Consider the following 23,378-nt stretch of genomic DNA (forward strand, 5'->3'; position numbering starts at 1 on the left):
ATCACTAATAGACCTCATTTGATTTGTGTTGTGCCCTATGGTCGCCTATAGACCTCATTTGATTTGTGTTGTGCCCTATGGCCGCCTATAGACCTCATTTGATTTGTGTTGTGCCCTATGATCACTAATAGACCTCATTTGATTTGTGTTGTGCCCTATGATCACTAATAGACCTCATTTGATTTGTGTTGTGCCATATGGTCGCCCATAGACCTCATTTGGTTTGTGTTGTGCCCTATGATCACTAATAGACCATTTGATTTGTGTTGTGCCCTATGATCACTAATAGTCCGTACTTGATTTGTGTTGCGCCCTACCTGTAGCTACTACTACACTCTTGCTAATAACCTATTAACTTCACTGCCACCATCATCAGAGCCAAGCCACCTACAATGGCCACACTTAGAGGCGCCACTTTAACTATGGCTACCCTCCTCCCGTTGCTCCGTGCCCACACAACCACACCACTTTACCCAGACTTACTATCTCCAATAGAATGGATAAACAGATTCGCCCGCCCACCTTCACCTTGCATACCCTGTCACACACACCTTAGAAATACTAGACTAGGTTCTCGCCTTATTGCACCCACTACTACGTGCCTGAACGCAGCCCCACCGACCATGACCAGAAATGAGAGACTAAGCTATCGTACCAATCCTGCTACAAAGCTCACCAATCAGACTAAGAACCACAAGCAGCATACCTCTTACTGAACTTCCTCCTAATCACAACCTCACTACACTTTACTCACCACCACACTCGAAACCTAACCCTCCACAGACCTCTATCAAGGGAGCCCTCATCAACGCTCGCTCACTGGTTGCCCACGCTACTGATGTCGCCGACATTATTTCCACCAACCACCTAGACTTCATCGCCATCACGGAGACATGGCTCCACCCAGCAGCCGGTCCCTCAATAGCTCTAGCCACTCCAGACAATAATAACATCATCCGAGCTGATAGGAAAAATGGAATAGGAGGAGGAATAGCAATTATTGCGAAATCCACCCTAAACATTAGAGAAGTAACTAGTTACTCCCCTGCCTACAGCCGAACTCTTATCCGTCAAACTCCCATTATCTGACACACAAACCATCCTGCTCCACATTATATACAGACCCCCAGAACCCCCCTCCACCTTCGAAGAGGATATCTCTCTCTTACTCACCACCAATTTGAAACCGAAATCCCAAATCATCATTCTGGGAAATTTCAACTTGGGACTCAATGACCTCAATGACAACCAAGCCACCTCCCTTAATGACACGATTACTCATCTAGGTTTCACCCAACACATTAATCAACCTACACATACAAAAGGAAGATCCTTGGATTGGCTTGCAGTTGCCAATTGCAACCTCTCACTGGCTGACATCTCTCCTTGTGGTTGCACCGACCATCATCTTATTACCTTCTCTTTACCTAGATCCTTACCATCTACCAACCAACCCACAAAGCTACATCAAATAATCTCCAGAAATAACTGCAACATCACTATAGAGAACCTCAAACCTCTTCTCGCGCCCATCAGTAAAGCTAATCTACCCACGCAAAAAAACAACCCTGCAGCCATAGTAGACTTGTATAACAATGCTTTAGAACTAGCCCTCAACCAGATAGCTCCTCTCAAACAACGGAAAGCCAAACCTATTGCCCACTCCAACAAATGGTTCTCAGCAGAACTAAAAGCTCTCCGTAATATTAAAAGAACTGCAGAAACTAGCTGGAGAAAAGCCCCTTCTCTCTCCACTAAAGACAAATTTGCTTCAGCTGCCTCCACCTACAAATCCGCCATCCTAAGTGCTAAGAAAGAGACCTATAACCTGAGAATACAAAATGCCAAATCTGGCACCAAAGAACTCTTCTCTATACTAAGAGAACTTGAATCACCACTGCCCCCTACAGAGGACTGCATCAAAGACAAGGCCTGGTGTAACAATATCCAGCTCGCCCTTGCCAACAAAATCTCCCTCCTACAAACCAAGATAGAAGCAAAGAAAGCTAGCCTTGCCTCCAAGCAGAATCCCAGCAGCAAAATTAGCCGCACTACCCCTATCTGCCCATCTTTCCACTTCTCTCCAGTCACGGAAGAGGAAGTAATCAAAATAATCGCCAGCCTCAAACCTTCCAACTGCAAAGGTGACATTTGCCCAGCTGCTGTCATCAAAGATGGTGCTAATGAGCTAGCCCCTCTCATCACCTCTCTGATCAACTCCTCTTTCAAAAACTCAGTGGTCCCCAACAACCTTAAAGACGCATGGGTCCTACCTCTGCTCAAAAAACCCAACCCAGATCCCAATATCCCCACAAATTATAGGCCCATCACAGTGCCATTCCTTCTCAAAATCTTGGACAGGGTAGCCTATCTCCAAATACAACAGCATCTGGAAGACAACAACCTCCTAGGCCTGCGACAATCCGGCTTCAGACCTAGGGATGGGACTGAAACTGCCCTCTTGGATCTAAAAATCCAAATGGATGACGCTAAAGACAAGGGCAAACTAGCCATCCTGCTCCTGTTGGATCTCTCTGCTGCCTTTGATCTGGTCGACCACCAGATCCTCACTCAACACCTCTCCTCAGCTGCTGCATTCTCACAGAATGCCACTAAGTGGATCAAGTCATTTCTGTCGGACAGGTCGACTAGAGTCTTCGCCCCCACTGCAGCTACGGACCCTATCCCAAACACATGTGGAGTGCCGCAAGGCTCTTGCATTTCTCCCACACTTTACAACATTTTCACGAAGCTCCTATTTGACTGTCTTGACGATCTGGGTGTCAGCTACACCAATTATGCAGACGACACCCAGGTCCTCATCACGCTCACTGGTAGCTATGAAGAAGATGTGGCAAAGCATAATGATATCTATTCAGAAATCCAAGCCTGGATGGCCACACACAGTCTTTGCCTCAACAACGATAAGACAGAATTACTTATCGTAGGCTCCCAGGCTCGCCTCAAGAAACTGGACCAAAGATACCAATCCTTTACCATTGATGGCAACATCATAAGTCTCCAAAGAGGTTAAAACATTAGGTGTATACCTCGACTCTACCTTATCACTAAAGAAACAAATAAACTCGACCATTTCAGCTACCTCATACACCAATAAATTGATCAATGCCTGTAGGCCTTTCCTCTCCACCTCCAGCTGCCTCACCCTATCGAGAGCGCTGATATTGTCTAAATTAAACTATTGCAACACACTCTACCTAGGCACGACCTCTAACAACTTGAACAAACTTCAGATCCTGCAAAATAATGCATTAAGATGTGCCCTCAACCTCCCGCGCAAGGCACACATATCCACGGTTAGAAAAGAAGTCCACTGGCTCCCGATCCGTGATAGAATCAAGCTAAGAACACTGGTCATCACCCACAAGTGCCTATCACGCACTGCCCCACGCTATCTTTCTGACAAATTCTCTAGAAACTGCCCCATTAGACCCACCAGAACACCTTACCTGCACCAACTAAAGATCCCTAAGTATCACCTAAAAACAGCAGGAGGCTCCAGTTTTCCAGTGCTCGCAGCACAATGTTGGAACACCCTCCCCACTACAATTAGATCGGAAACCGCATTCTGGCCATTCAGAGCCATGGTAAAATCATGGCTACTAGCCTAAACATCCAGAATTTCACCGACATGACTGGCTAGCTGCCGCGCTCGACTTATAGTAATGTTTACTCTATCCATAGCATATTCAGGACCAACCTGTAACCCGGTCTGCACCAGCCACTGTAACTTGCCCTCTGTACATTCTGTTCTCAGTATATTCTACTCCTGTATGTAAACTTTCAGAGCCTGGACTAATGTACGCTCTGTCTGTTGTATTTATGATGTTCGTGTAACGATATGTAACTCTGCTGTACACATGATTATGCGCCCAGTTACCTGAGGGTCGGATGCGCTTTATAAATAAACAAACTAAACTAAACTAGGACTACAGGTGTAAGCAAACCAACCTTTGGTATTAGTCTGTACTACGCAGTTTTGTTAGCGTGTTGAGCAGCCAGGCTTATCTTAAGAGGGGTAAATGTGAGCTGTAGTGGAGTTGCACAGATTCACAGTTACAGGTATTCAAATAAACTCTTATACAGGTTTCTTGCATAAACAATTAATAATTTATCAGTCGGGTATAAAGTCTTCTTTAGAAGGGAGCAATAGAATAGTAACACACAAATCTACTTCCTTTACTGTACACACTGAGTTTCAGAATCAGATATGACCCTTTTGGCATGGCCCACAGACACAACCTATACCGACGGGTGACTTTAGTAGTAAGGGTGCTGGGGACATTAATATCTTACTGTTGGCATTCAGAATACTTTTTAAAAGGGAGTCAAAGGAAAAAGGTTGAACAAAACGGCGATCTTACTAGGCCCAGTGACATTGAGAACGTGCAAGTGCATGGGAGAGGGGGGAGGGGAAAAGTGCGAAGCAGAGGAGAAACAGATAAATAACAAAAAATAAATAATAAAGGCAACAAACTGTGGTAAGGCAGCCAGCAATTTGCAAGTGCTAGGTTCGAGGCAGCAGACAGGGTAGGTCTGATAAGTGCAGGAAGAAAAGGGGGGGGGGGGCTGTATGGGTACAAATACAGACCCCAGTGCAAGGGTTGGCCCGGAGGCAGTGCAAGAGGGTGGCAGGGTGAGCAGATCCCTGGGCCCGAAGGACAGAGGGTGGCCAGGTGCACGGTGCCGAGAGAGAACAGATCAGCAGGGGAGAGGGGGGAGTGAAGGCAGAAAAAAGAGGAAGGTCTTGAGGTGCTTCTGGAACCGGAGATGGTTCTCCTCAAGTTTTAGCGTGGCAGGGAGGCTGTTCCAGAGGGAGGCCCCAGCCGAAGACGGAGATCTACCTCCAGCTTGTTTCTTTGAAAAACGACTGACCCTGAGGGAGTTGGAGGTAGAGGAGCCAAGAGCTCGAGAGGGGAGGTATTTGCGGAGGGACAGCTGAAGGTATTTTGGACCCAGGCCCCAGAAAGCCTTGTGGACAATGCAGAGGGTTTTGAATTTAATCCTTGCATCCCCTGGGAGCCAGTGGAGAGATTTCAGAGCTTAAGAGATACGATCCCCAGGGCTTGAGGCCAAGGACAAGTCTTGCAGTCCTGTTCTGGATTAGTTGCAGAGGGCAGAGAGTAGAGGCAGGAACATTTAGAAAGAGGCTGTTAAAATAGTCCAAGCTAGAGAGAACCAAAGCTTGGGATACCATGAGTTTCTGGGGGAAGGAGAGGAAAGGCAAAGTACCTCTGAGGAGGTGCAGTCAAAAATTTGACTTTTTAGAGACCTCAGATGTGGGCGGAGAAGGAAAGGGTGGAGTCAAAGATGACTTGAGGTTCTTAGCCTCGCAGGTGGGGGTAGGAGGAGGGCCAAGGGAGGCCGGCCAGAGAGTGAGGGGGGAAAGGATGGTGAAGGTGTGCCGATGAGGAGGATCTCCGTCTTGCTGGCATTCAGACAAAGATCATTGGCGGCACACCAATCTTGGCAATCAGAGATGAGAGAGGGAGAGGAGGTGGCAGAGGGCAGCCTGAAAATGAGTTGTCAGCGTAGCAGTGGAAATTTGAGCAGAAAGCGGCAGTGCAGTGGGCGAGAGTTGCCAGGTATTTGTTGAAAAGCCAGGGTGAGACGTTAGACCCCTGGGGAACACCACCAGTAGAGAGATGAAAGGAAGGACCCAAGTTGGACCTGGGAGGGTTGATCTGAGAGGAAAGAGGTCAGCCAGCCCAGAGCCTCATGAGTGATACCCAGGTTTTCACAGAGACGGTTGAGCAGGATGGTATGGGTGACCGTGTCGAAGGCAGAAGAGAGATCGAGGAGGATGAGGACAGAGGGAATGTTAGAGTCAAGGTTGGAGAGCAGATCTTCACGGATGTTCAGGAGAGCAGTTTCTGTGCTTCTGGCAGCTCTGAAGCCAGACTGATGATCATGGAGACAGCCAACAGAATTGGAATGAAGGTTAAGCTGAGAGATGGCCAACTTTTCCAGGAGTTTGCCAAGGAAGGGGAGTAATGGAAATTGGGCGATAGTTATCTGGACAAGAAGGATCAGCTGTGGGTTTCTTGAGAAGAGGATGCACAAAAGTGCTTCAGAGGGGAGAGGAAGGATCCAGAGGCAAAGGAGTGGTTGCAAAAACCAGCAAGGGCCGGAGCGAGGGTGTCAATGTGGTCCTTGATGGTTTTAGAGGAACAGGGATTAATCTGTTTTGAAGAGGCTTTCATAGATCGTACTTGTCTAGCGACCTCGTCAGGGGTGAAAAGAGGAACGGATGAGAAGGATGGTGGGAGGGTGGCTAAAGGAGGGTCAGCAAGCGCAGATGGAGATAGAAGAGGAGGGGTGTGGGTGGAGAGGGTGGACAGGATGTTCTGTTTTTTTTTTAATGAAGTGAGAGGCAAGGGCATTGCAAAGAGCCTGGGAGGCAACAGGAGGGGTAGAGACTGCAGCAGGGTTGTCCAGCTCCTTGCAGATTTTAAAGAGTTCGGCGAGTTGTTAGATGCCGCAGAGACATGAGCTTGAATGTGGACTCTCTTCTTGGTGAGGACAGAGCTGGTATTGCCTTTGTAGTAGGTGACAGGCCAGTTTTTCAGAGGATGAACAGGAAGACCTCCATTTCCTCTCAACTGCCCTACACTTACGTTTAAGTGTTGCTAGGTCAGAGTCATACCAGGAATTGTACTTGGCTTTGGACTTCAAAACGGATCTTCATGACAGGAGCAATAGCATCAAGCGTATCAGAAATTGAAGAGTAGAGTAGAGTAGAGCAGAGACAGGGCTGTGTCAGGATGTAAGACAGCCAAAGGTGGAGGGGGGGGGGGGAGAAAGTGGCAGCAAAAGCCTCAACTGACACACGCTTCATGGGCCGGATGTCCGAGAAGGTAGGTGGCAGTGATGGGGTAGGCTTGGGGGCGGGGGGGGGGGTGGAGAGGAAGAGATGAGATGAGAGGAGGGAGTGATCGCTCCAGGAGGGAGTGATCGCTCCAGGAGAGAGGAGTGGTCAGAGGGATGGACAGGGGGAGGTCGGAGGAGATCAAGACATAGTGTGTGCCCTGCAGAGTGAGTCGGGCCAGAGGGGAGGATGGACCGGGAGAGGGAGTCGCAGAGGTCACGGAAGTACAGAGGAGGAGCAAGGAGAGTCTAAATGTATAGTTAGGTCACGGAGGAGGGAGGAGGCGGAGGAGGGAGGAGGGAGGAGGGAGGAGAGGGGGAGGAGGGAGGAGGAGGCCGGTAGATGGTAACCACAGTAAATGAATGGGTAGGCGAGAGAGAAGGCCTACAGACAAGCAGGAATCCACTCAGGAAAGATCGGGGCTACCCCCTCCCACCGGACCGGGAGGATATGGGTTATCAGAACATAAAAAGAATACAATTATTCTTAGAGAGTGCAAATACTTTGCGTTCACCAGAAGAGTCCATTCAATAGGCTAGGCCAAAGTCAGTGGGCTAAAGTCTTGGATAGGATAAAGGGGTTCTGGTAAGTAAACGGAGAAGTCTCTGCACAAGTTCTCAGAAGTAGTTTGTAAAAAGAATCATCATATGTTGGTCACAAGCTGATTAGGCCAGCGAGTTGCAAAAGTTTCAAGCACTTTCACCGTGAGAGGTAAGTTCTCTGTCTTGTTTTAAAGTACCTTACAATGAAGAAAGAGGCAGCTGATGACTTCTGTTCCTGACAGATCCTGCAGATCTCGCTGTTCCTGGGCCTCAGTCGTGGGAACAAGCGGGAGAACGTTGGGGGACTCCTGCACTGGGACGGTCAAAGCTTGCAACTGGCAAACTCCATTTCAGTGGCTGTTTCGCGTTTCAGCTACCACACTGGTAATAACGCTGGTCCTGGCTGTCAAGGTGGACTGTCCTTGCTTCTGAGGGTTCACACTCGGCTGAGGGGGGGGTCAAGCTCTGTCGGTCCGACATAGAGGGTGTCCGGAGGATCTTCCAAACGCTTTAGGCGAGATTAAAAGTAACGCACACAAGCTGGAGACCCTCTCCCTGGTTCTACGGTTTCCTGCTAGAGCTCTGAGGAAATTGAACAAGCTCCGAGATAGGTGTCCAGGTGGCTTACTTTGGAGTGGATTGGTCCCACCAACTCAAAGTTAGAAGTCGTCCTTGCAGGGGCTTCTCTGTCGATTAGCACTTTGCTAGTAGGCACTGCAGCAGGGCTTCAACGGGCAAACCCACGGTCCAGGAGTTGCAGCAGGCGTTCTTCGGATTCCTTCGTCCAGCGGTCTACTCTGCCTTCCAAGCCAAAAAGCCTTGCCTTTTATGCAGATTTCTCCCATTCATTCCAGACCTAGCTGTCAGTCACCCAGCAGGATGGTTGTCCTAGCTTGACAGCCAGCCGGCTAATCACCTAGTGCATTCCTGTCTCTTAAGAGACTAAGCACAGCGTGTTTCGGGCCCCTCCTTCACTTCCTGCCCCGCCAGACTTACTGGAGCCATAGGCGGGATTCACAAGTGAATCCCGCCAAAGGCAACCAACAAAGGGACCAAACCTGGTTTGGCGCGCAGAGTAAATCTCAAGAAGGACCTTTCACAAAAAGATGGCGGAAAAAGACCGGGCCATTTTGACAAAAAATGGCACTCTTTGGTGCTTTACTGCAGCTGCAAATGCAGCCCGCGTTAAAACACATCACAGTAGTTGAAAGTAAACCACTGCCACCAGCAATTCATCGAGGAAAGGGCAACATAAAAATGTTACATGAGAAACTATACAAAGGGGATACTGAGTAACCCCTCCAGTACCCTATTGTAAGATGGTGTGCGTTGGGTCGAGAAAGTTGGAATGCAAGTAAAGTCAATTTCACTTCACTGCTCTTGGAAACAGTAGTTTATCCAAGAGAAGGTATTTAAACCTTTGGGAAAGTTGAAAGACTTACCTGTGCCACTGCACTGAAGGTGCTGTGTGGTACAATGTACACGATGATGCCTATGGAGTTTGTCAGACTCAACAACCAAAAGAAACAGTGCTCACGTCATAGCAAAAATACATGAGCGTGGGGGGAAAAGGGTGTCTCACTCCGGGTAAAAAATGTAAGTCCTCAAAATCCAGCAAATGTGCTGGGGTTGTCTAAGGTAGAGAGGAATTAGCACATTTCTGAGAATTCTCCCTAACACACTCGCACCTTCCTTCATCCTGATTGCCTATCTGCCATCCAGACCTGGTGCACTTCTAACAATCTCTGCCTCAATGCCGGCAAAACTGAGATTCTTCCGATTGGGGCCCCTGCTCCCTCCTCCTTTACTAATCTCTGGCATGGGCATAATTTTAGGGGGGGGGGGGAACAGGGGTGTTTGTCCCCACCCAACTTTCATGGCACACCATGTTGTCCCCATTCATTTGGCTGGGCATCTTTTCTTTGGATGTCATGCCACCCCTCCCCCCGCCCGACATTTTCAGCAAAGTTACTCCACTGCTCTCTGACCTCCCACCTTGGTCTCTCCCCCTGCTCCTTCTTCTGAAGCCCGAAACCTTGGAGACCTGACTCCTCTCTTCTTCCTCCTTCACACTCTGGACATTGCTAAGAACTCCCACTTTCAACTCTTCCTTCTCAAAGGAATTCTCACTTCCCCCAGAAGCATGATATTTCCCGAGTCCTGGTTCTGTCTAGGCTTGACTATTGCAACAGTCTCCTCTTCAGTTTACCTTCTTCCAGTCTGCGACCTCCCCCAAGCCCCCTTTAGCAAATCTAGAATAGAGCAGCACGATTTATTGTTAGGCAGAAACCTGTGCAGTTCCCTTTGGGAACACTGCAAAAGATTTAGGACTACAGGTGTTAGCAGTAAACCCACTTGGTAGCAGTCTGTACCACCCAGATTTACCTGGTAGCTGTGGCTGAGCAGTCAGACTTTTCTCAAGAACAGTTGGGCAGTATGCAAAGTATACACAATAGGCACTCAGACACAATAATACAAGCAAACACTGACCAGAGCTTTGGTATCAAAGTATATAATTATTTATTTAAAAACACTGTTTGAAACACTCCAGCACTCTTATTGTAAAACACTCTAAACACAGTTACTATTATAGTACATACCACCCTTATTCCTTATCAGATAAGTCTAAGTTAACACCACTTATTTTCATACAGAGGTGAGCGCTTATCTATAGATGGCACTCCAACAAGTTCATGAAGAAGGGAGGGAAAAAGACAGAATATGGGAAGGTACACCCCTCTAAGCTTTAGGAACACTATTAGCAAGGCAGAAGAGCAAAAGTCACTTGTGAGCCAAAGTCCATAGGCTGGGCCCACTCTTAGAGAGAGCAGAGCACAAATGCGCCCAAGATCAGTTACACTAGGCTTAGAAAGTCTTGCAGAGAGTTCGAAAAGAGTTTAGAGAGGCTCAGAAAAGTTTAGCCAGGGTGTCCCAGGCTAACTCAGGTTCGAAAGCCGTGGGCTAAATCTACCCCGTACAGTCGGTGGCAAGGGAAGCCGGGCGGGACACGGTACCTTAAGTGGGAAGGATCCTCCAGCTGTGGCAGTTGTTCCTGGCAGCGGTTGCAAGTCTCGTAGTCGTCCAGGGGAAGAGAAGATCTCGACTTGGAGGAAAGATGAAGGTCGTTGCACTGCCAGGGAAGAAACCAGCCGCAGAGTTTTCCGGTTAAAGGTATTACCCTTTAATTCGCGGTTGTGGTAAAACGTGGTATACCGGTTGCCGGGGTGCTTGGCACAGGCAAGGCGGCCACGAGATACGTTGGGAAGGCGAAAAGACTGTGAAACTGGTTATCCCCACCAGTCAAAGGAAGAAGACTCTCCGGCGGGAGATCTCCTCTGTCGTTGGGAAAAGTGGTGAGACGGTCCAGCAGGGCTCCAGCGGTGGTGTCGTCGTGGCAGGTCGGCTCAGCTTCTCCCTCGTCGGATTCTTAGGTCCTGTGGCGACTTCTGAAGTTCCAGTCCCCAAAGCCCTGCTTTTATGCAGAAAACCCCCATTCACTCAGCCTAGCTGTCACTCAAACATCAGGACAGAGTGCGACTTGAGTTGCCTAGGCAACTCAGTCCAGGGTGCCTAAATCCCCCTCCACCTCTCCTAAGTACCCCAGACAGAGTGGCACCACTTTGGAGGGCTTCTGTGGAGAAGCCCGCCAAAAAGTGGAACAAAGGGCTCGACTTGGGTTGGAGTCATAGAAGAGAACACGAACGCCATTTTAGAACCGAGATTTGGCAAAAAAATACCAACCGGAGAATTAATATTAATTAAATAAACCGGTGGTATGTTCGAGGCTATCGTAATTAAATAAATAAAGATAGTAGCTGTCAATGTACTGAAGTAATTGGATCCTGCAGGAGTGAAGCTGGCCCACCTAGCCCCCAAAGCCTGCCTGCTCAACAATCCTGATATAATAAAACTATTGGCCAGGCAAACCCAAGGGGAAAGGGGAGTGGATAACAAAACAAAGACAAGAACTCCCACTGCAGGTACTTCAGACTGTCTTCACTGGAAGGGTCTTTTGGATCAGTGGTGTTCCTAAAAGAAAACACAGCCTTAAGTAAAATATATTTAAACTTATGTTTTGAATATTCTATATTACTATAATGTCTCTAGTTACCTGTTGCCTAAACTTGAATTGCCCTTAGGCTGCTTTCAGTAAGAAATGTTGCTGCTTTTGATGTGGTATATTAAGTTTTTTTCTCTTTCTTTTCTCTCTACATACAGCTTATCACTCTCTAAAACAAATAAATAGTGATACCCATTTATGTAGTTGTTACTCAGCCTTTTAATATTTCCTTTAGTGTATTTTTCTAAATAATATATTTATTAAATGTAAATACCTTGGATAACTTCCTGAAGAAATTCTAATATTCCGCTGGCTAGTACTGGATTTTCGAAAAGATTACAAAAAGCCTTTAGTACAAAACTCTTGCTCATAACATTACTGACTAGCCTTGAATCCGAAGCGATTTGTCCAAACGAAAGTCTTTATTCCTTTGAGTCCGTTACGAAGCGCAACACAGAGGGAAAAAATGATTCATCTCAAAATGGCCGCAACGTCGTAGGGTTCTTTTCTCTAACCGCACGCATAGGATTCAATTATACGCTCCGGCTCCGTACGAATGCTCGAAACAAAATTACAAAACGTTAGAAAGGTTAAATAAGGTTGATCGAGATTAGACACGCAGCGAAAAACGATCCGCACGCCTAGTTAGTATTGGTTTAAAAAAATCTAAATTGAAAAAAATGTAATACTTTTTCTTGAATCTTCAACTACTCTGGTTTGACCAAATATAATAAAATTACTTGACTTAAAAAAAGTACCATGAATGAACTTGTAAAGTCTTAAGTTAAAATGTCTTTTGAGCAACACCTAATAGCTTTCTACATTAAACAACGGAATTGCACTTAGCTTAGTCCTTATTCTTCAATTGGTTCCTCTGTTCAAACAACTGGTTCAACTGGAATACTCTGATGGTAGATTTCAGCAACTTCTTTCTTGACTGAGATTACGAAGGTAGAAATTGAACTAAAACAAAGATTCTACACCTAGTGAAAGTACACTATAGTTTTATTTTAACTGGAGCTAAAAAATGTACGACCTACTCTAATGAATACTTTAATGAAAGGCATTTTAGATTTGTAAGGAACATTCTAAGTGACATCACAATACTGCCTGCTGCAAACTAAACCAATCACTATTGGGATAGTGTTCCTCCATCTTGGCTTGGGGACATGTCATCTTTCTAATGAAAGTTAGTTAAGGAACAAGAAAAAATGAACTTAACTAAAACAGATAATGTTCTAGTTTCTAAACAGAATGTATTTAATATTTTAGCCACCTGAAATAGTGTTTGCAATATCCTATTCTCCTAGGAACCTTCTAATGTGAGGTACAGAATGTGAAAACCTGACAGTAGCCTCGAACTCCCATAGAGAAATATTGGCGGTTGAATATAAAAAGTAGTAACCACTGCCACCAGCCAAAACTTGATCAGGGGGGACGGAGACGTGCTCCCTCAACTAACGGACCCCAGCCAGTTCGGCCACAATATGATGGTTTGTACTGGTTCTGTTCAGAATTTAAGACTAGTAAAGTCAATGGTGACTTTACAGACCCTGGGAGACAGTAGTCAGTCCCAGGGTATGGAGTCTATACTGGGGAGTCACTATGACACCCCTGTGTTACTGCACTGAGGGTGCTGTGTAACACACATCACAAAAACACATGAAGCCCTATGGATTAAAAGACCCCATAGCCCATTAAACGCATCTAGAGTCAAAGAAACACACTCAAATCATGTCCAAGAGTGAGGGTAAAAGAGTCTCACTCTTGGCAGGAGAAAAAAAATAAACCCCAAACATCCAGCAAAGCTACTGGGGGACTCACTAGGTTAGGAAATTCAGCCTAAAAAGAGAATTCTCCCTAACACTTATCCTTGGCCTTAAGCCTAGGGACTGCCATCTTTCCTGCCCTCAAGTCTCCACCGGCTCTCAGTTGCTGCACGGATCAAATTCAAATCCCTCTGCATCATCCGCAAGGCTGTCTGTGGCCAGGGACCACACTATCTGCAACTCTTATAAAATGTTCTCCTTCTAGACCTCTATTTTCCTCTGACACCAACTGCATGTGTTTAAAGCATTTCGCATAACAGAGCAGGAGGTTGTTTTTCCTCAGCTGGATCCTTTCTATGGAACAGCCTCCCCCTACCTCTGTGTCTTGAGCAGGACCTTCTTAAGTTTTCGAAAGCACCTCAAGACTTTCCTCTTTTCCTTCTTCCCTCCTTTGGTAATTTCACAGTGGCTTTGATGTCTTGGACCCTTTTGCGTCCTCTGGGCCCCTGACCACTCATACCCAATCTCTCCTGCTTCTGTCTACCTTCAGCACTTGCCTCGGCACATGTTCCGCACTGGAGACCCGCACTTTTCCACCCAATGCGGCTCCTGACCGCATAGCACTTACCATACATTGCACTTCATCTGTGGCTCACCCTCGAGCATGGACACCCCAGCACCTATCCCACTGCCCTCTTCCTTGCTGCACTTACATGTTCGGAATACTCACAAGCCATAGTAATGCCGCTCTGCTGTAATGCCGCATTACGCAACTTGTTGAATATCCGAGGACGACAGCCATCCTGCTGTGAGAGTGACAGCTAGGCTGTGCATGAATGGGAGAAACCTGCATAAAAGGCAAGGTCTCTTAAACAGAAGGCAGTCGACCACTGGATGAAACATCTGACGAAGGAAACTGGAATAGAAGCTTGCTGCACCAAGCTTCTATTCCAGTTTCCTTCGTCAGATGTTTCGGAATACTCACAAGCCATAGTAAGTTCGGCCGTCCCTTGCCCACTGTTTCTTTTGTATATTTTAATTGTACTACATTCCCATGTCCCCTCCTTGTTGCTCCGTGGGCGCTTGAAACAGAATGTATTTGCTGTATAAGCACCTAACAAAACACTAAACTAACAAGCCAACAATGTTGGCATTTATGCTTTTGGTTTTCCGAGTAATACAATTAAGATTTGTTTAGTGTGTTATCGCAACTGCCCTAGAATCATAGGATGTATATGGAAACAAAAGTGAAAATCCAGACCTTTTTGGGTCATGTTTAATTTATGTGGCCTCCTTAACGTAAAAGGAGTGAGGATGCAGAACAAAATTATGTCACTTTTTGTATGGTCTGTTCACCCAAGGTGTATTACTTGCACAACTCTTTAGGGAGCAGTAGCAAGGAATTGGGACACTGTCCCCACAAGAGCTTTCCTTGGGCTGAAAAGGATTCTTGAGCTCATTTAAGATGTATTTTTCGAGACTTACTCCGCCTGAAGATATATTATGGTTATTTTCCCTACGCACATTTGGAGCGGATGGAGTAATGAGCCAGTGGCCGTGCAATGCTAGAGATTTGTCGGATATGCTTAAGGCCTCTTCTTGTTTTTGAGCCTCCAAATGTGTATAATTCTTTTCCCACATGGAGAGAGATTGTAGTCAGTAGAAGGTGCTGATTTGTTATCTCTGTCTGACTGTTGTTCTTGTCTCTCAGCTCTCTGATGGCCTGCAGTATATCTTTGCCCATGTGGGACAACTGACTGGAATGTACCGCTACAAGTATAAACTCATGAGACAGATACGCATGTGCAAAGACCTAAAGCATCTGATCTACTATCGTTTCAATACGGTGAGTAGTACTCCATTTGCCTAAGAACACAGTGTCTACCATTCAACCTCTTTGCAATATCCCTCCCCATTCTTTGACATGACAACGGCTCCTATGTGGCCTCTTTTCACATTTCTGGGTGGGTGATTTTTATGAAACCAATATAAAATCTGCTGTAATGCCGCATTACGCAACTTGTTGAATATCTGAGGACGACAGCCATCCTGCTGTGAGAGTGACAGCTAGGCTGTGCATGAATGGGAGAAACCTGCATAAAAGGCAAGGTCTCTTAAACAGAAGGCAGTCGACCACTGGATGAAACATCTGACGAAGGAAACTGGAATAGAAGCTTGCTGCACCAAGCTTCTATTCCAGTTTCCTTCGTCAGATGTTTCATCCAGTGGTCGACTGCACTCTCCTGGACTGTTGAAATGCCTGGTGAAGTCCAGCTGAAGCTCCAAGTTCGTATCGACTAGAGAAGTGAGGAACGTATAACTTCTTCCCTTGGGTTGGTGGGACCAACTGACCCCAAGATGAACTTTGCTGGAAAACCTCTCCCTACTGGCTGTACTTCTTTGCTGCTACTGTAGCTCTCTGGCTGGCTTCTCTTGGCCCTCTTCCTGCTCCCACCTGTGTGGCTAAAATCCTTGGGGTCATCTTAGACTCCCCACACTCCTTCTCTCCTTACATCTCTAACGTCTCTAAGAAGTCACACTATCAGCTGCACCTCCTCAGAGGTATTCTTCCTTTCCTCTCCTTCCCCCAGAAGCTCACTGGCTCCAGAGCTCCGATTCTCTCTTGGCTGGACTATTGTAACAGCCTCTTTCTAAATCTGCTTGCTTCTTCTCTCCGCCCTTTGCAACGTATCCAGAACAGGACTGCAAAACCTGTCCTTGGCCTCAGGCCCAGGGATCGTATCTCTCCAGGACTGAAATCTCTGCACTGGCTCCCAGTGGCCGCGAGGATTAAGTTCAAAACCCTCTGCATCGTTCACAAGGCCTTCTGGTGCTTGGGGCCTCAATACCTTCAACTCTCTCTTCCTAAATATCTTCCTTATCGAGCTCATCTACCTCCAACTCCCTCAGGGTCAGTTTCTTCTCCAAGCAATGAGTTGGTGGTAGATCTCTTCGGCTGGAACAGCCTCCCTTAAACTTGAGGAGAACCACCTCCGGTTCCGGAAGCACCTCAAAACCTTTCTTTGCTTCTGCCGTTTCTCCTCCTCTCCTCTGCTGACCTCCTGGCTGTAACCGGAACTGCACTTGCTACCTGGACACTCTCATCTCGGGCCCAGGTCCCTCCCCCGCCAGTGTCCCACCTGCACTGCCCACCTGGCAACCCCGCTCTTGGGGACTTTCTGTATCCCTACAGTCCCCCTACCAGCCCTTGACACCTGATGCCCGCACTTACCCTGCACTTGCCACATGCTGCCATTATGCATTTACTTGTTATCATCGCTCCAATGTACTGCACTGTCCCTGCCCCCTACCCACGCACTTGCGCGATCTGAATGACACCTGGCCTAGTAGGATCGCTGTCCGTCCTCCCTTTGTTCCCCTACCTTGCCTCGTTGCGCCTTGAAACACTTGTGTATAGGCTAGTTATAAATGCCATATATATCATTATCATTCTTACCAAGACTTTCTTATCCCGTCTCTATCATATGTCTGACCCGAAGTACGGCTGCCACCACTGTCGTCTTAACGGGTGTGCAGCCTTCCTTAGTGGGGCTTGGTCCTCTTCTCTAATTCCACTTTCTCTTTGCAGGGCCCTGTAGGGAAGGGACCTGGCTGTGGTTTCTGGGCTGCTGGTTGGCGAGTCTGGCTTTTCTTTATGCGTGGGATCACCCCCTTGCTCGAGAGATGGCTCGGTAACCTCCTGGCGCGGCAGTTTGAAGGTCAGTGTCTGACACCCTTATTTGTTATTGCATTTGTATATGGCTTTGGAGATGGGTCCATTTTTAGTGAACAGCAAAACAACAATTTTATTCATGCAATTCTAAATAGATTAATTCACATCACCTGCATAATTATGAAAGTATTCTGTGGAACAATGTATATCGCAACAAGGAAATTGTTATTTGTGAGTAGAAACATTAAGGTAAAGTAACTCCTGCAAGGCAGTTTATGAAGAATAGTCTTCGTACAGATTATAATTGGTTTGCTAGTACAAAAGTTTGATTAAAAAAAAGATATATCTTTTTTATTTTTATCTATCACATAGGTAAATAATGTGTCAAACAAAATCATATCGCTGTTCAAGCAAAAGAATTAAAACTCCCAAAAAACATAACTCCGGAAAAGTGTGATACTAACAGCAACAAAGCAGAACCGTATGATTGTTCCTTGTTTCCTTATATAATTTCACCCCTTTCTTCCTTCCTATCCCCAACTGGGACGATGAATACTTCAGGGGAAGGGTGCTACAGAGCAATGTATGACAACAATTATTACCACCATAGCTTCATGATAGTTGAATTAGTTAGTGTACGTTTAAACAACCGGCAATCCTTCAATCACTGAGGGGCATGCTGTTCACCTAGTTGGTCTCAACCCCCCCCAGCTCATCCACCTTCCTCATCTACAGCTTTGTGACATGTTCTATTCAATAAAAGGTAGCCATTCCATGTCAATATGCGTGTGTGATTCAAGTAACATTGCAGTCAGGCTTTCCATGTTATACAACTTGTGCCTTATTTAACCATTTTTTGAAGTTCTGGGTATAGGTTAGGTTAATTTCCAATGTATGGTGAGACACCCTTGCGGCCAGAAGGGGGTGCATTTGCATGTGGGCTAGCAAAAACGTGCTCCTCGCCTTGCGCTTTGACTAAACAAAACCAGCAGCGGGGTTAATTCTTGCTCTATACCATCAATGTCACTGATCCAACCTAACATCTCTTTCCAGTAACCCTGAGCTAAAGGACACTCAGACCATATGTGCCAGTACATAGATGTCCTACCACAATTCCTCCAGCGAAGAGGCTAACACTAGGGAACATTCTAGGTAGTCTCTAAGGGGGGGTGGGGATGTCAACACTAAGATGGCTTCTCATTCCTCACAAATTGAAGTGGGAGCACTTTATTACCACTGTTCATCTCAAGCACCAAAAACATCTCCTGCAGAGTTACACTGGGATCCAGCCTCGCTCCCCTGCTTTTCAACCGCTATATGCGCCCCAGGTGATGAAAATCCTTCTTAGCCATGAATTAATCACTTACAATTACGCAGATGGCGCACTGATCGTGGGAATGACCATGACCCAGGAACAAAATAACCACCTCAACAACTGCCTTAAAGACCTCTACAACTGGATGTCAACGAACATCATCAAACTGAACCTGGCAAAAACAGAAATAATGTTCTCCCCCGACAGAAAACGCAATCAACCCACAACTGGACTGGCCGGCCGGCATAGGAACTCAGCCGGAGACTTCTAATGTAGTAAATAACCTAGGAATACCCATGGACAACAGCCTATCACTGGAACCGCAAGTTAATGCACTCGCTAAAAAGTGCTTGTACCTCCTAAGACTACTCGGAGGACTGCTCCCGAACCTCGCCTTCCCTCACAGAACCCTTAGTCATATCCATGATACAATACTAAAACACCCTCTACCTAGGAATGCCAGAAAGACTCATCAAGAAATTCCAAAGGGTCCAAAACTCTGCAGCCAGTATACTACTAAGATTAAATAGAAGAGACTACATCACCCCAGCTCTGACAAGCCTTCACTGGCTCCCAGTAAAAAAAGCATCAAATGCAAAGCACTCTGCATCGCCCACAATGCCTTACACAAACCGGGAGCTGAATTCCTCCAAATCCAGATCAGCCACTACCAGCCAAGAAGGAACCTAAGATCAAGTGATGATCTACAAATATAGACTAGACAGTACGAAAAAACGAAATTCGGAGGAACAGCATTCTCGTGTCTAATGAACACCATGCCCGAAGAAATTGGAACCACAGAAGGCCACCTTCAGAAAACTACTAAAAACCTGGTTATTCAACAGACCATGACTGGCACAAAAGGGAAATCAACAGGGAAAACATCATGGACCAAAAGAAACACACTAGGGGGCGCGGTAGCAGATGACAGCGGAAAAGTCAAAGCAGACCGCAACACTGCACAGTCCTTCTCATGCTCCCCACCCAAACGCACTTGCCCAGCTATGCCAACATCCAGAGGGTTCAATGAAGAGAAGGCTGCCCAAACAGGCAGATTTAGGGATATCGCCCACTGCTAGGGGAGTTTTTGCTAAATTCTTCCTGAGGGTGAGACTATAACCTGAGAGATTGGCGCACACACCACCTTATGTAGAGTGACAAAGGGATACCTAGCATCCCGCTTAACTCTGCTCTTCTGACTTTTTAGAGGCATATAAAACCTCTTATGACTGGTGGCAGTGGACGTGTTCTACCAACTGATTTTTCTACGTTGGGGTTGGGGGTGTTAGGCAAGATTGTATGCAGTACCCTTAGGGTATACTACAACAACCCTAACCTCCTGGCAATAGGAACCCAAACTTTGGTATAAGTCTTTACTGCACAGGTTGGTAGCATGTTGATCAGCCAGACCTATCTCAAGAGGGGTCCATGTGAGCTGTAGGGGGAGTTAGAGATTCACAATGACAAGTATTCAAATAACACAAGGTTTCTGGATTAAACAATTAATTTAACAGTCAGTTTGAGTAAGCCTTCTTCAGAAGGGGGCAATATAATAGTAACACACTCTAAATCAGTAAGTACCCTTTTGGGATGGCACACATACATTCCTACACCCTCAGGTGACTAGGATACTGTGAACATTAATATACCACTGTTTGCTTTTAGAACCAGACTTAAGAGTATGTCAAAGAAAAAAGGCTATTAGAACAAAAAGAGAAAACCAAATATTCTGCAGCAGATAAGTACTTTAGAAACCCCCACCCCAATGCAAAGTTAGTTAACCCCTTCCTGGAAAGAAGACTAAACACCATGTCAGAGGGAAGAAGAGTCATTCAGGGAGCCAGGCTATCCCATAATTAATTGGGCAAAAGTCTAGGTGAGCTGAAGCACTACTTGCTGTTGGGAGAATTCTCATAAAGGTGCTAATTCCCTCCACCTTGGAGACCCTCAGCAACTTTGCTGGATTTTGAGGACTTGATTTTTTTACCTGGAGAGAGTGTGAGCCTTTTTTCCCCACTCATGTATTTTGATGTGGTTTTTACTCATGTGTTCTTTGATTATGGAGTTTGAGAACTCCATAGGAATTATCTTTTCATGTGTGTTACACAGCACCCTCAGTGCAGTGACAGAGGGAAGCCTTTCACGCTCTCCCAAGGTTTAAATAACCTACGATATGGCGGCCAATCTGAATCTGCCCTCAGAGATCTGGCCAAAGTTAGAGGGATTTCTGTGGAAATCAGTACTGGGCTTGCCCAAATCCGCCCCCATGCCGGCAATTCAGCGCGATTTGGGCCTCTCCTCTCTAGCCTCGGTGGTGGCTCAAAGCGCAGTCCAGCTGTATGGGAAAATCCTGTCTCCAAGCTCGCTTCCAATTTTTCAGGTTGTGGCATCAGAAATCAAGAAAGGTACTTGTAAACCTTTAGCTGCATGGGTGAAAAAAGTTCTGGAAATGCTAGAAGTCGTCGCCTGTTCGGAAGAAACTCTACTTACGAACCCATTACGAGTAAAAGCGAAACTTGAGTACCAGGACTGGATAAATACCAATGAAAAAATTCTGCTATACAAATCTCTAAAACATCTGTCCCCGGTGCACAATCAGTTGAAGGTCCCATTGAAGTACTGTGAAAAATTCCCAGAGAAAGAACTTGGGAAAACTTTCATGCACGCACGACTGAACCTGCTTCACACGAGGGAAATTCTGGCTATCCGAGCCGGTTCTACTAAATCAAACTGTCGGCTATGTGGATCTACAGACCAGGCAGAAACCATTCGACATCTTCTTATGTCTTGTCCAGCACTAACAGTTGAAAGACAATCGTACTTGGCACCACTTACTTCAGACCCTTCTGTTTTGGATGAAGAAACTGGCTGGTTTCGATTAATGGCAGGCGATTCTGCGAAATGGTCTCGGATGGCAGCCAAATTTCTAGTAGTGGCACTCAAAAGAGCCAACTCCATGTCTGTAGGAGTCGGTCCTTAGCCTAATGGCCCCTTCTCGACCGAAAGTGGTGTCCCAAAGTACCGAACTAGTACCTCTAATGGAAGCGTTGAACTTCTTTTGTAAATACCGCTTTGGTTAAACACAAGTAATAAAAAATAAAAAAAATATCTTCTCTGGAATAAACTACAGTTTCCCAGAGAATGTAAAGTTAAAATGACTTTACTAGTCTTTTTTTAAATTCTTAGAACCAGCACACACTATCTTTAAATGGAGTGCTGGAGTGGTTACATTGTATGGGTTACTGACAGCTATGCAAGAATGAATGGGAGAAAACTGAATAAAAGGCAAGGCTTTTGGCTTGGAAGGCAGTATCAACCACTGGACGAAGGAACCGATGAAGAACTTTAAGAGGACACCTGCTGCAACTCCTGGACCGTTGGTTTTCCCGGTGAAGCCCTGCTCTGTGCTGAAACACCAAATTTGTATCGACAGAGAAGCCCCTGTAAGGACGACTTCTCGCTTTGAGTTGGTGGGACCAATCAACTCCAAAGTAAGTCACCTGGACATCCTTCTCGGAGCTGGTTGAATTTCCACTGCAGTTGCTGCGGGAACCAAATAGCCAGAGCTAGGTACACCAGATTGTGTGCGTTGCTTTTAAGTTGGCCAAGAGCTCCAGGAAGATCCTCCGGACTCCAGCACTGACCGAGCTTGAGCCACCTCAACAGAGTGCTGGACCCCAGATGAAAGGAAAGCCCATCTCGACAGCCAGGAACTGCAGTGTTGTGGTAGTCGCGAGGAGCTGTAACACTGAAGTGCCAATTGTTGGAAAGATTGCCAGTTGCGAGCGGTGACCGTCCCAGTGCAGAAGTCTCCAGAAGTCCTCCCTCTTGTCCCCACGACTGAGGCCCAGGAACAGAGATCTACAGAGCTGCTCAGGAACAGAAGTCATCTGCTGCACTTTTTGTTCAATACAAAGTTACTATAAAAGTCGGTGCGAATTTACCTCTTGCTGTAGAGTTGCTTGCATCTTCTACTAATCACAAGTCTAACCGCTTTTGGCCCTTCATTTGATTCTTCTGTTCTTCAAAGACTTCTAAAACATTGTGCAAAGACTTTTCTACTCACCTACCAGAGGTGCTTGATCCTATATAAGGCTTTTGCCCATTACTTTGGCCTAGCCTGTTATACTGAATGACTCTGCTTATGGGGTCCAAAAGTATTTGCCTGCTTAAGAAGATTAGTGGTCTCTTGTTTGTTCTAATAACGTTTTCCTTTACCAACGTCTAACAGTATTCTAAATACAAACAGTAAGATATTAATGTCCCAAGCACCCTAGCTATTCAAGTCACCTGAGGGTGTAGGTTGTCTGTGGGCCATCCCAAAAGGGTCTTCACTGATTGTAGAATATTAAGAGTGTGTGTTTTGAAGTTTATTTGAGTGTTACTTTTATATTGCTCCCTTCGGAAGAAGGCTTAGTCTAACTGATTGATAAATGAATGATTGTTTATTCAAGAAACCTTGTGTGCAAGAGTGCATACTTGTCTCTGTGAATCTCTGTGTAACTCCCCTACAGCTCACATTGACCCCTCTTGAGATAAGCCCGGCTGCTCAACACGCTACCAAAATTGTGTAGTACAAGCTTGGTTGGGTTTCCCATTAACTGTAGTCAGGGTTGTTGTAGTGTTCCCAAAGGGAATGTTACATAGAGGTCTACAATCACAAGTATTCAAATTAAATTACACAAGGTTTCTTGGTAAAACACTTATACATTTATTTCACGATCAGTTATAAAAAATTCATTAGAAGGAGGCAATAAATAACACACACAAATTTACTTCAGTACTTTACATTTTATGTTTCTGAAGCCTTTAGACTACTTTGCAGGAGGAGCAAATATAGGTTCATAAAAAGATTAGTTAATCTTAGACAGCACAAATGTTTTGAGTTCACCAGAGGAGTCAATTCAGTGCAATGGTTAGGCCAAAGTCAATGGGCTAAAGTCTTGTATAGGATAAAGCAGTTCTGTAGTAGTTAAACGGAAAAGTATTTGCCAAAGTTCTCAGAAGTAGTTTGTAAAAGAAAGAATCGTATGTTGGGTCACAAGCTGATTAGGCCTGCAAGTTGGGAAAGTTCCAAGCACTTTTTCTGCGAGAGATAAGTACATTCATTTCGCAGTACCTTAGAATGAA

The 23,378-nt window shown here is 45.9% G+C and overlaps 1 protein-coding gene across 1 annotated transcript in view; it reads left to right on the forward strand.

Moving 5' to 3' along the window:
- The window catches only part of PRPF8 (pre-mRNA processing factor 8), a 497,675-nt gene that overhangs the window by 109,562 nt on the left and 364,735 nt on the right, over positions 1–23,378 (forward strand). The window contains exons 13-14 of the mRNA XM_069615406.1: positions 14,972–15,106; positions 16,850–16,979. Of these exons, the coding sequence (XP_069471507.1) occupies positions 14,972–15,106; positions 16,850–16,979 (265 nt within the window). The remainder of the gene's footprint in view (positions 1–14,971; positions 15,107–16,849; positions 16,980–23,378) is intronic.

The sequence above is a fragment of the Ambystoma mexicanum genome, chromosome 9 (assembly GCF_040938575.1).
Source record: "Ambystoma mexicanum isolate Mex_15411 chromosome 9, UKY_AmexF1_1, whole genome shotgun sequence".
Classification (NCBI taxonomy): Eukaryota; Metazoa; Chordata; class Amphibia; order Caudata; family Ambystomatidae; genus Ambystoma; species Ambystoma mexicanum.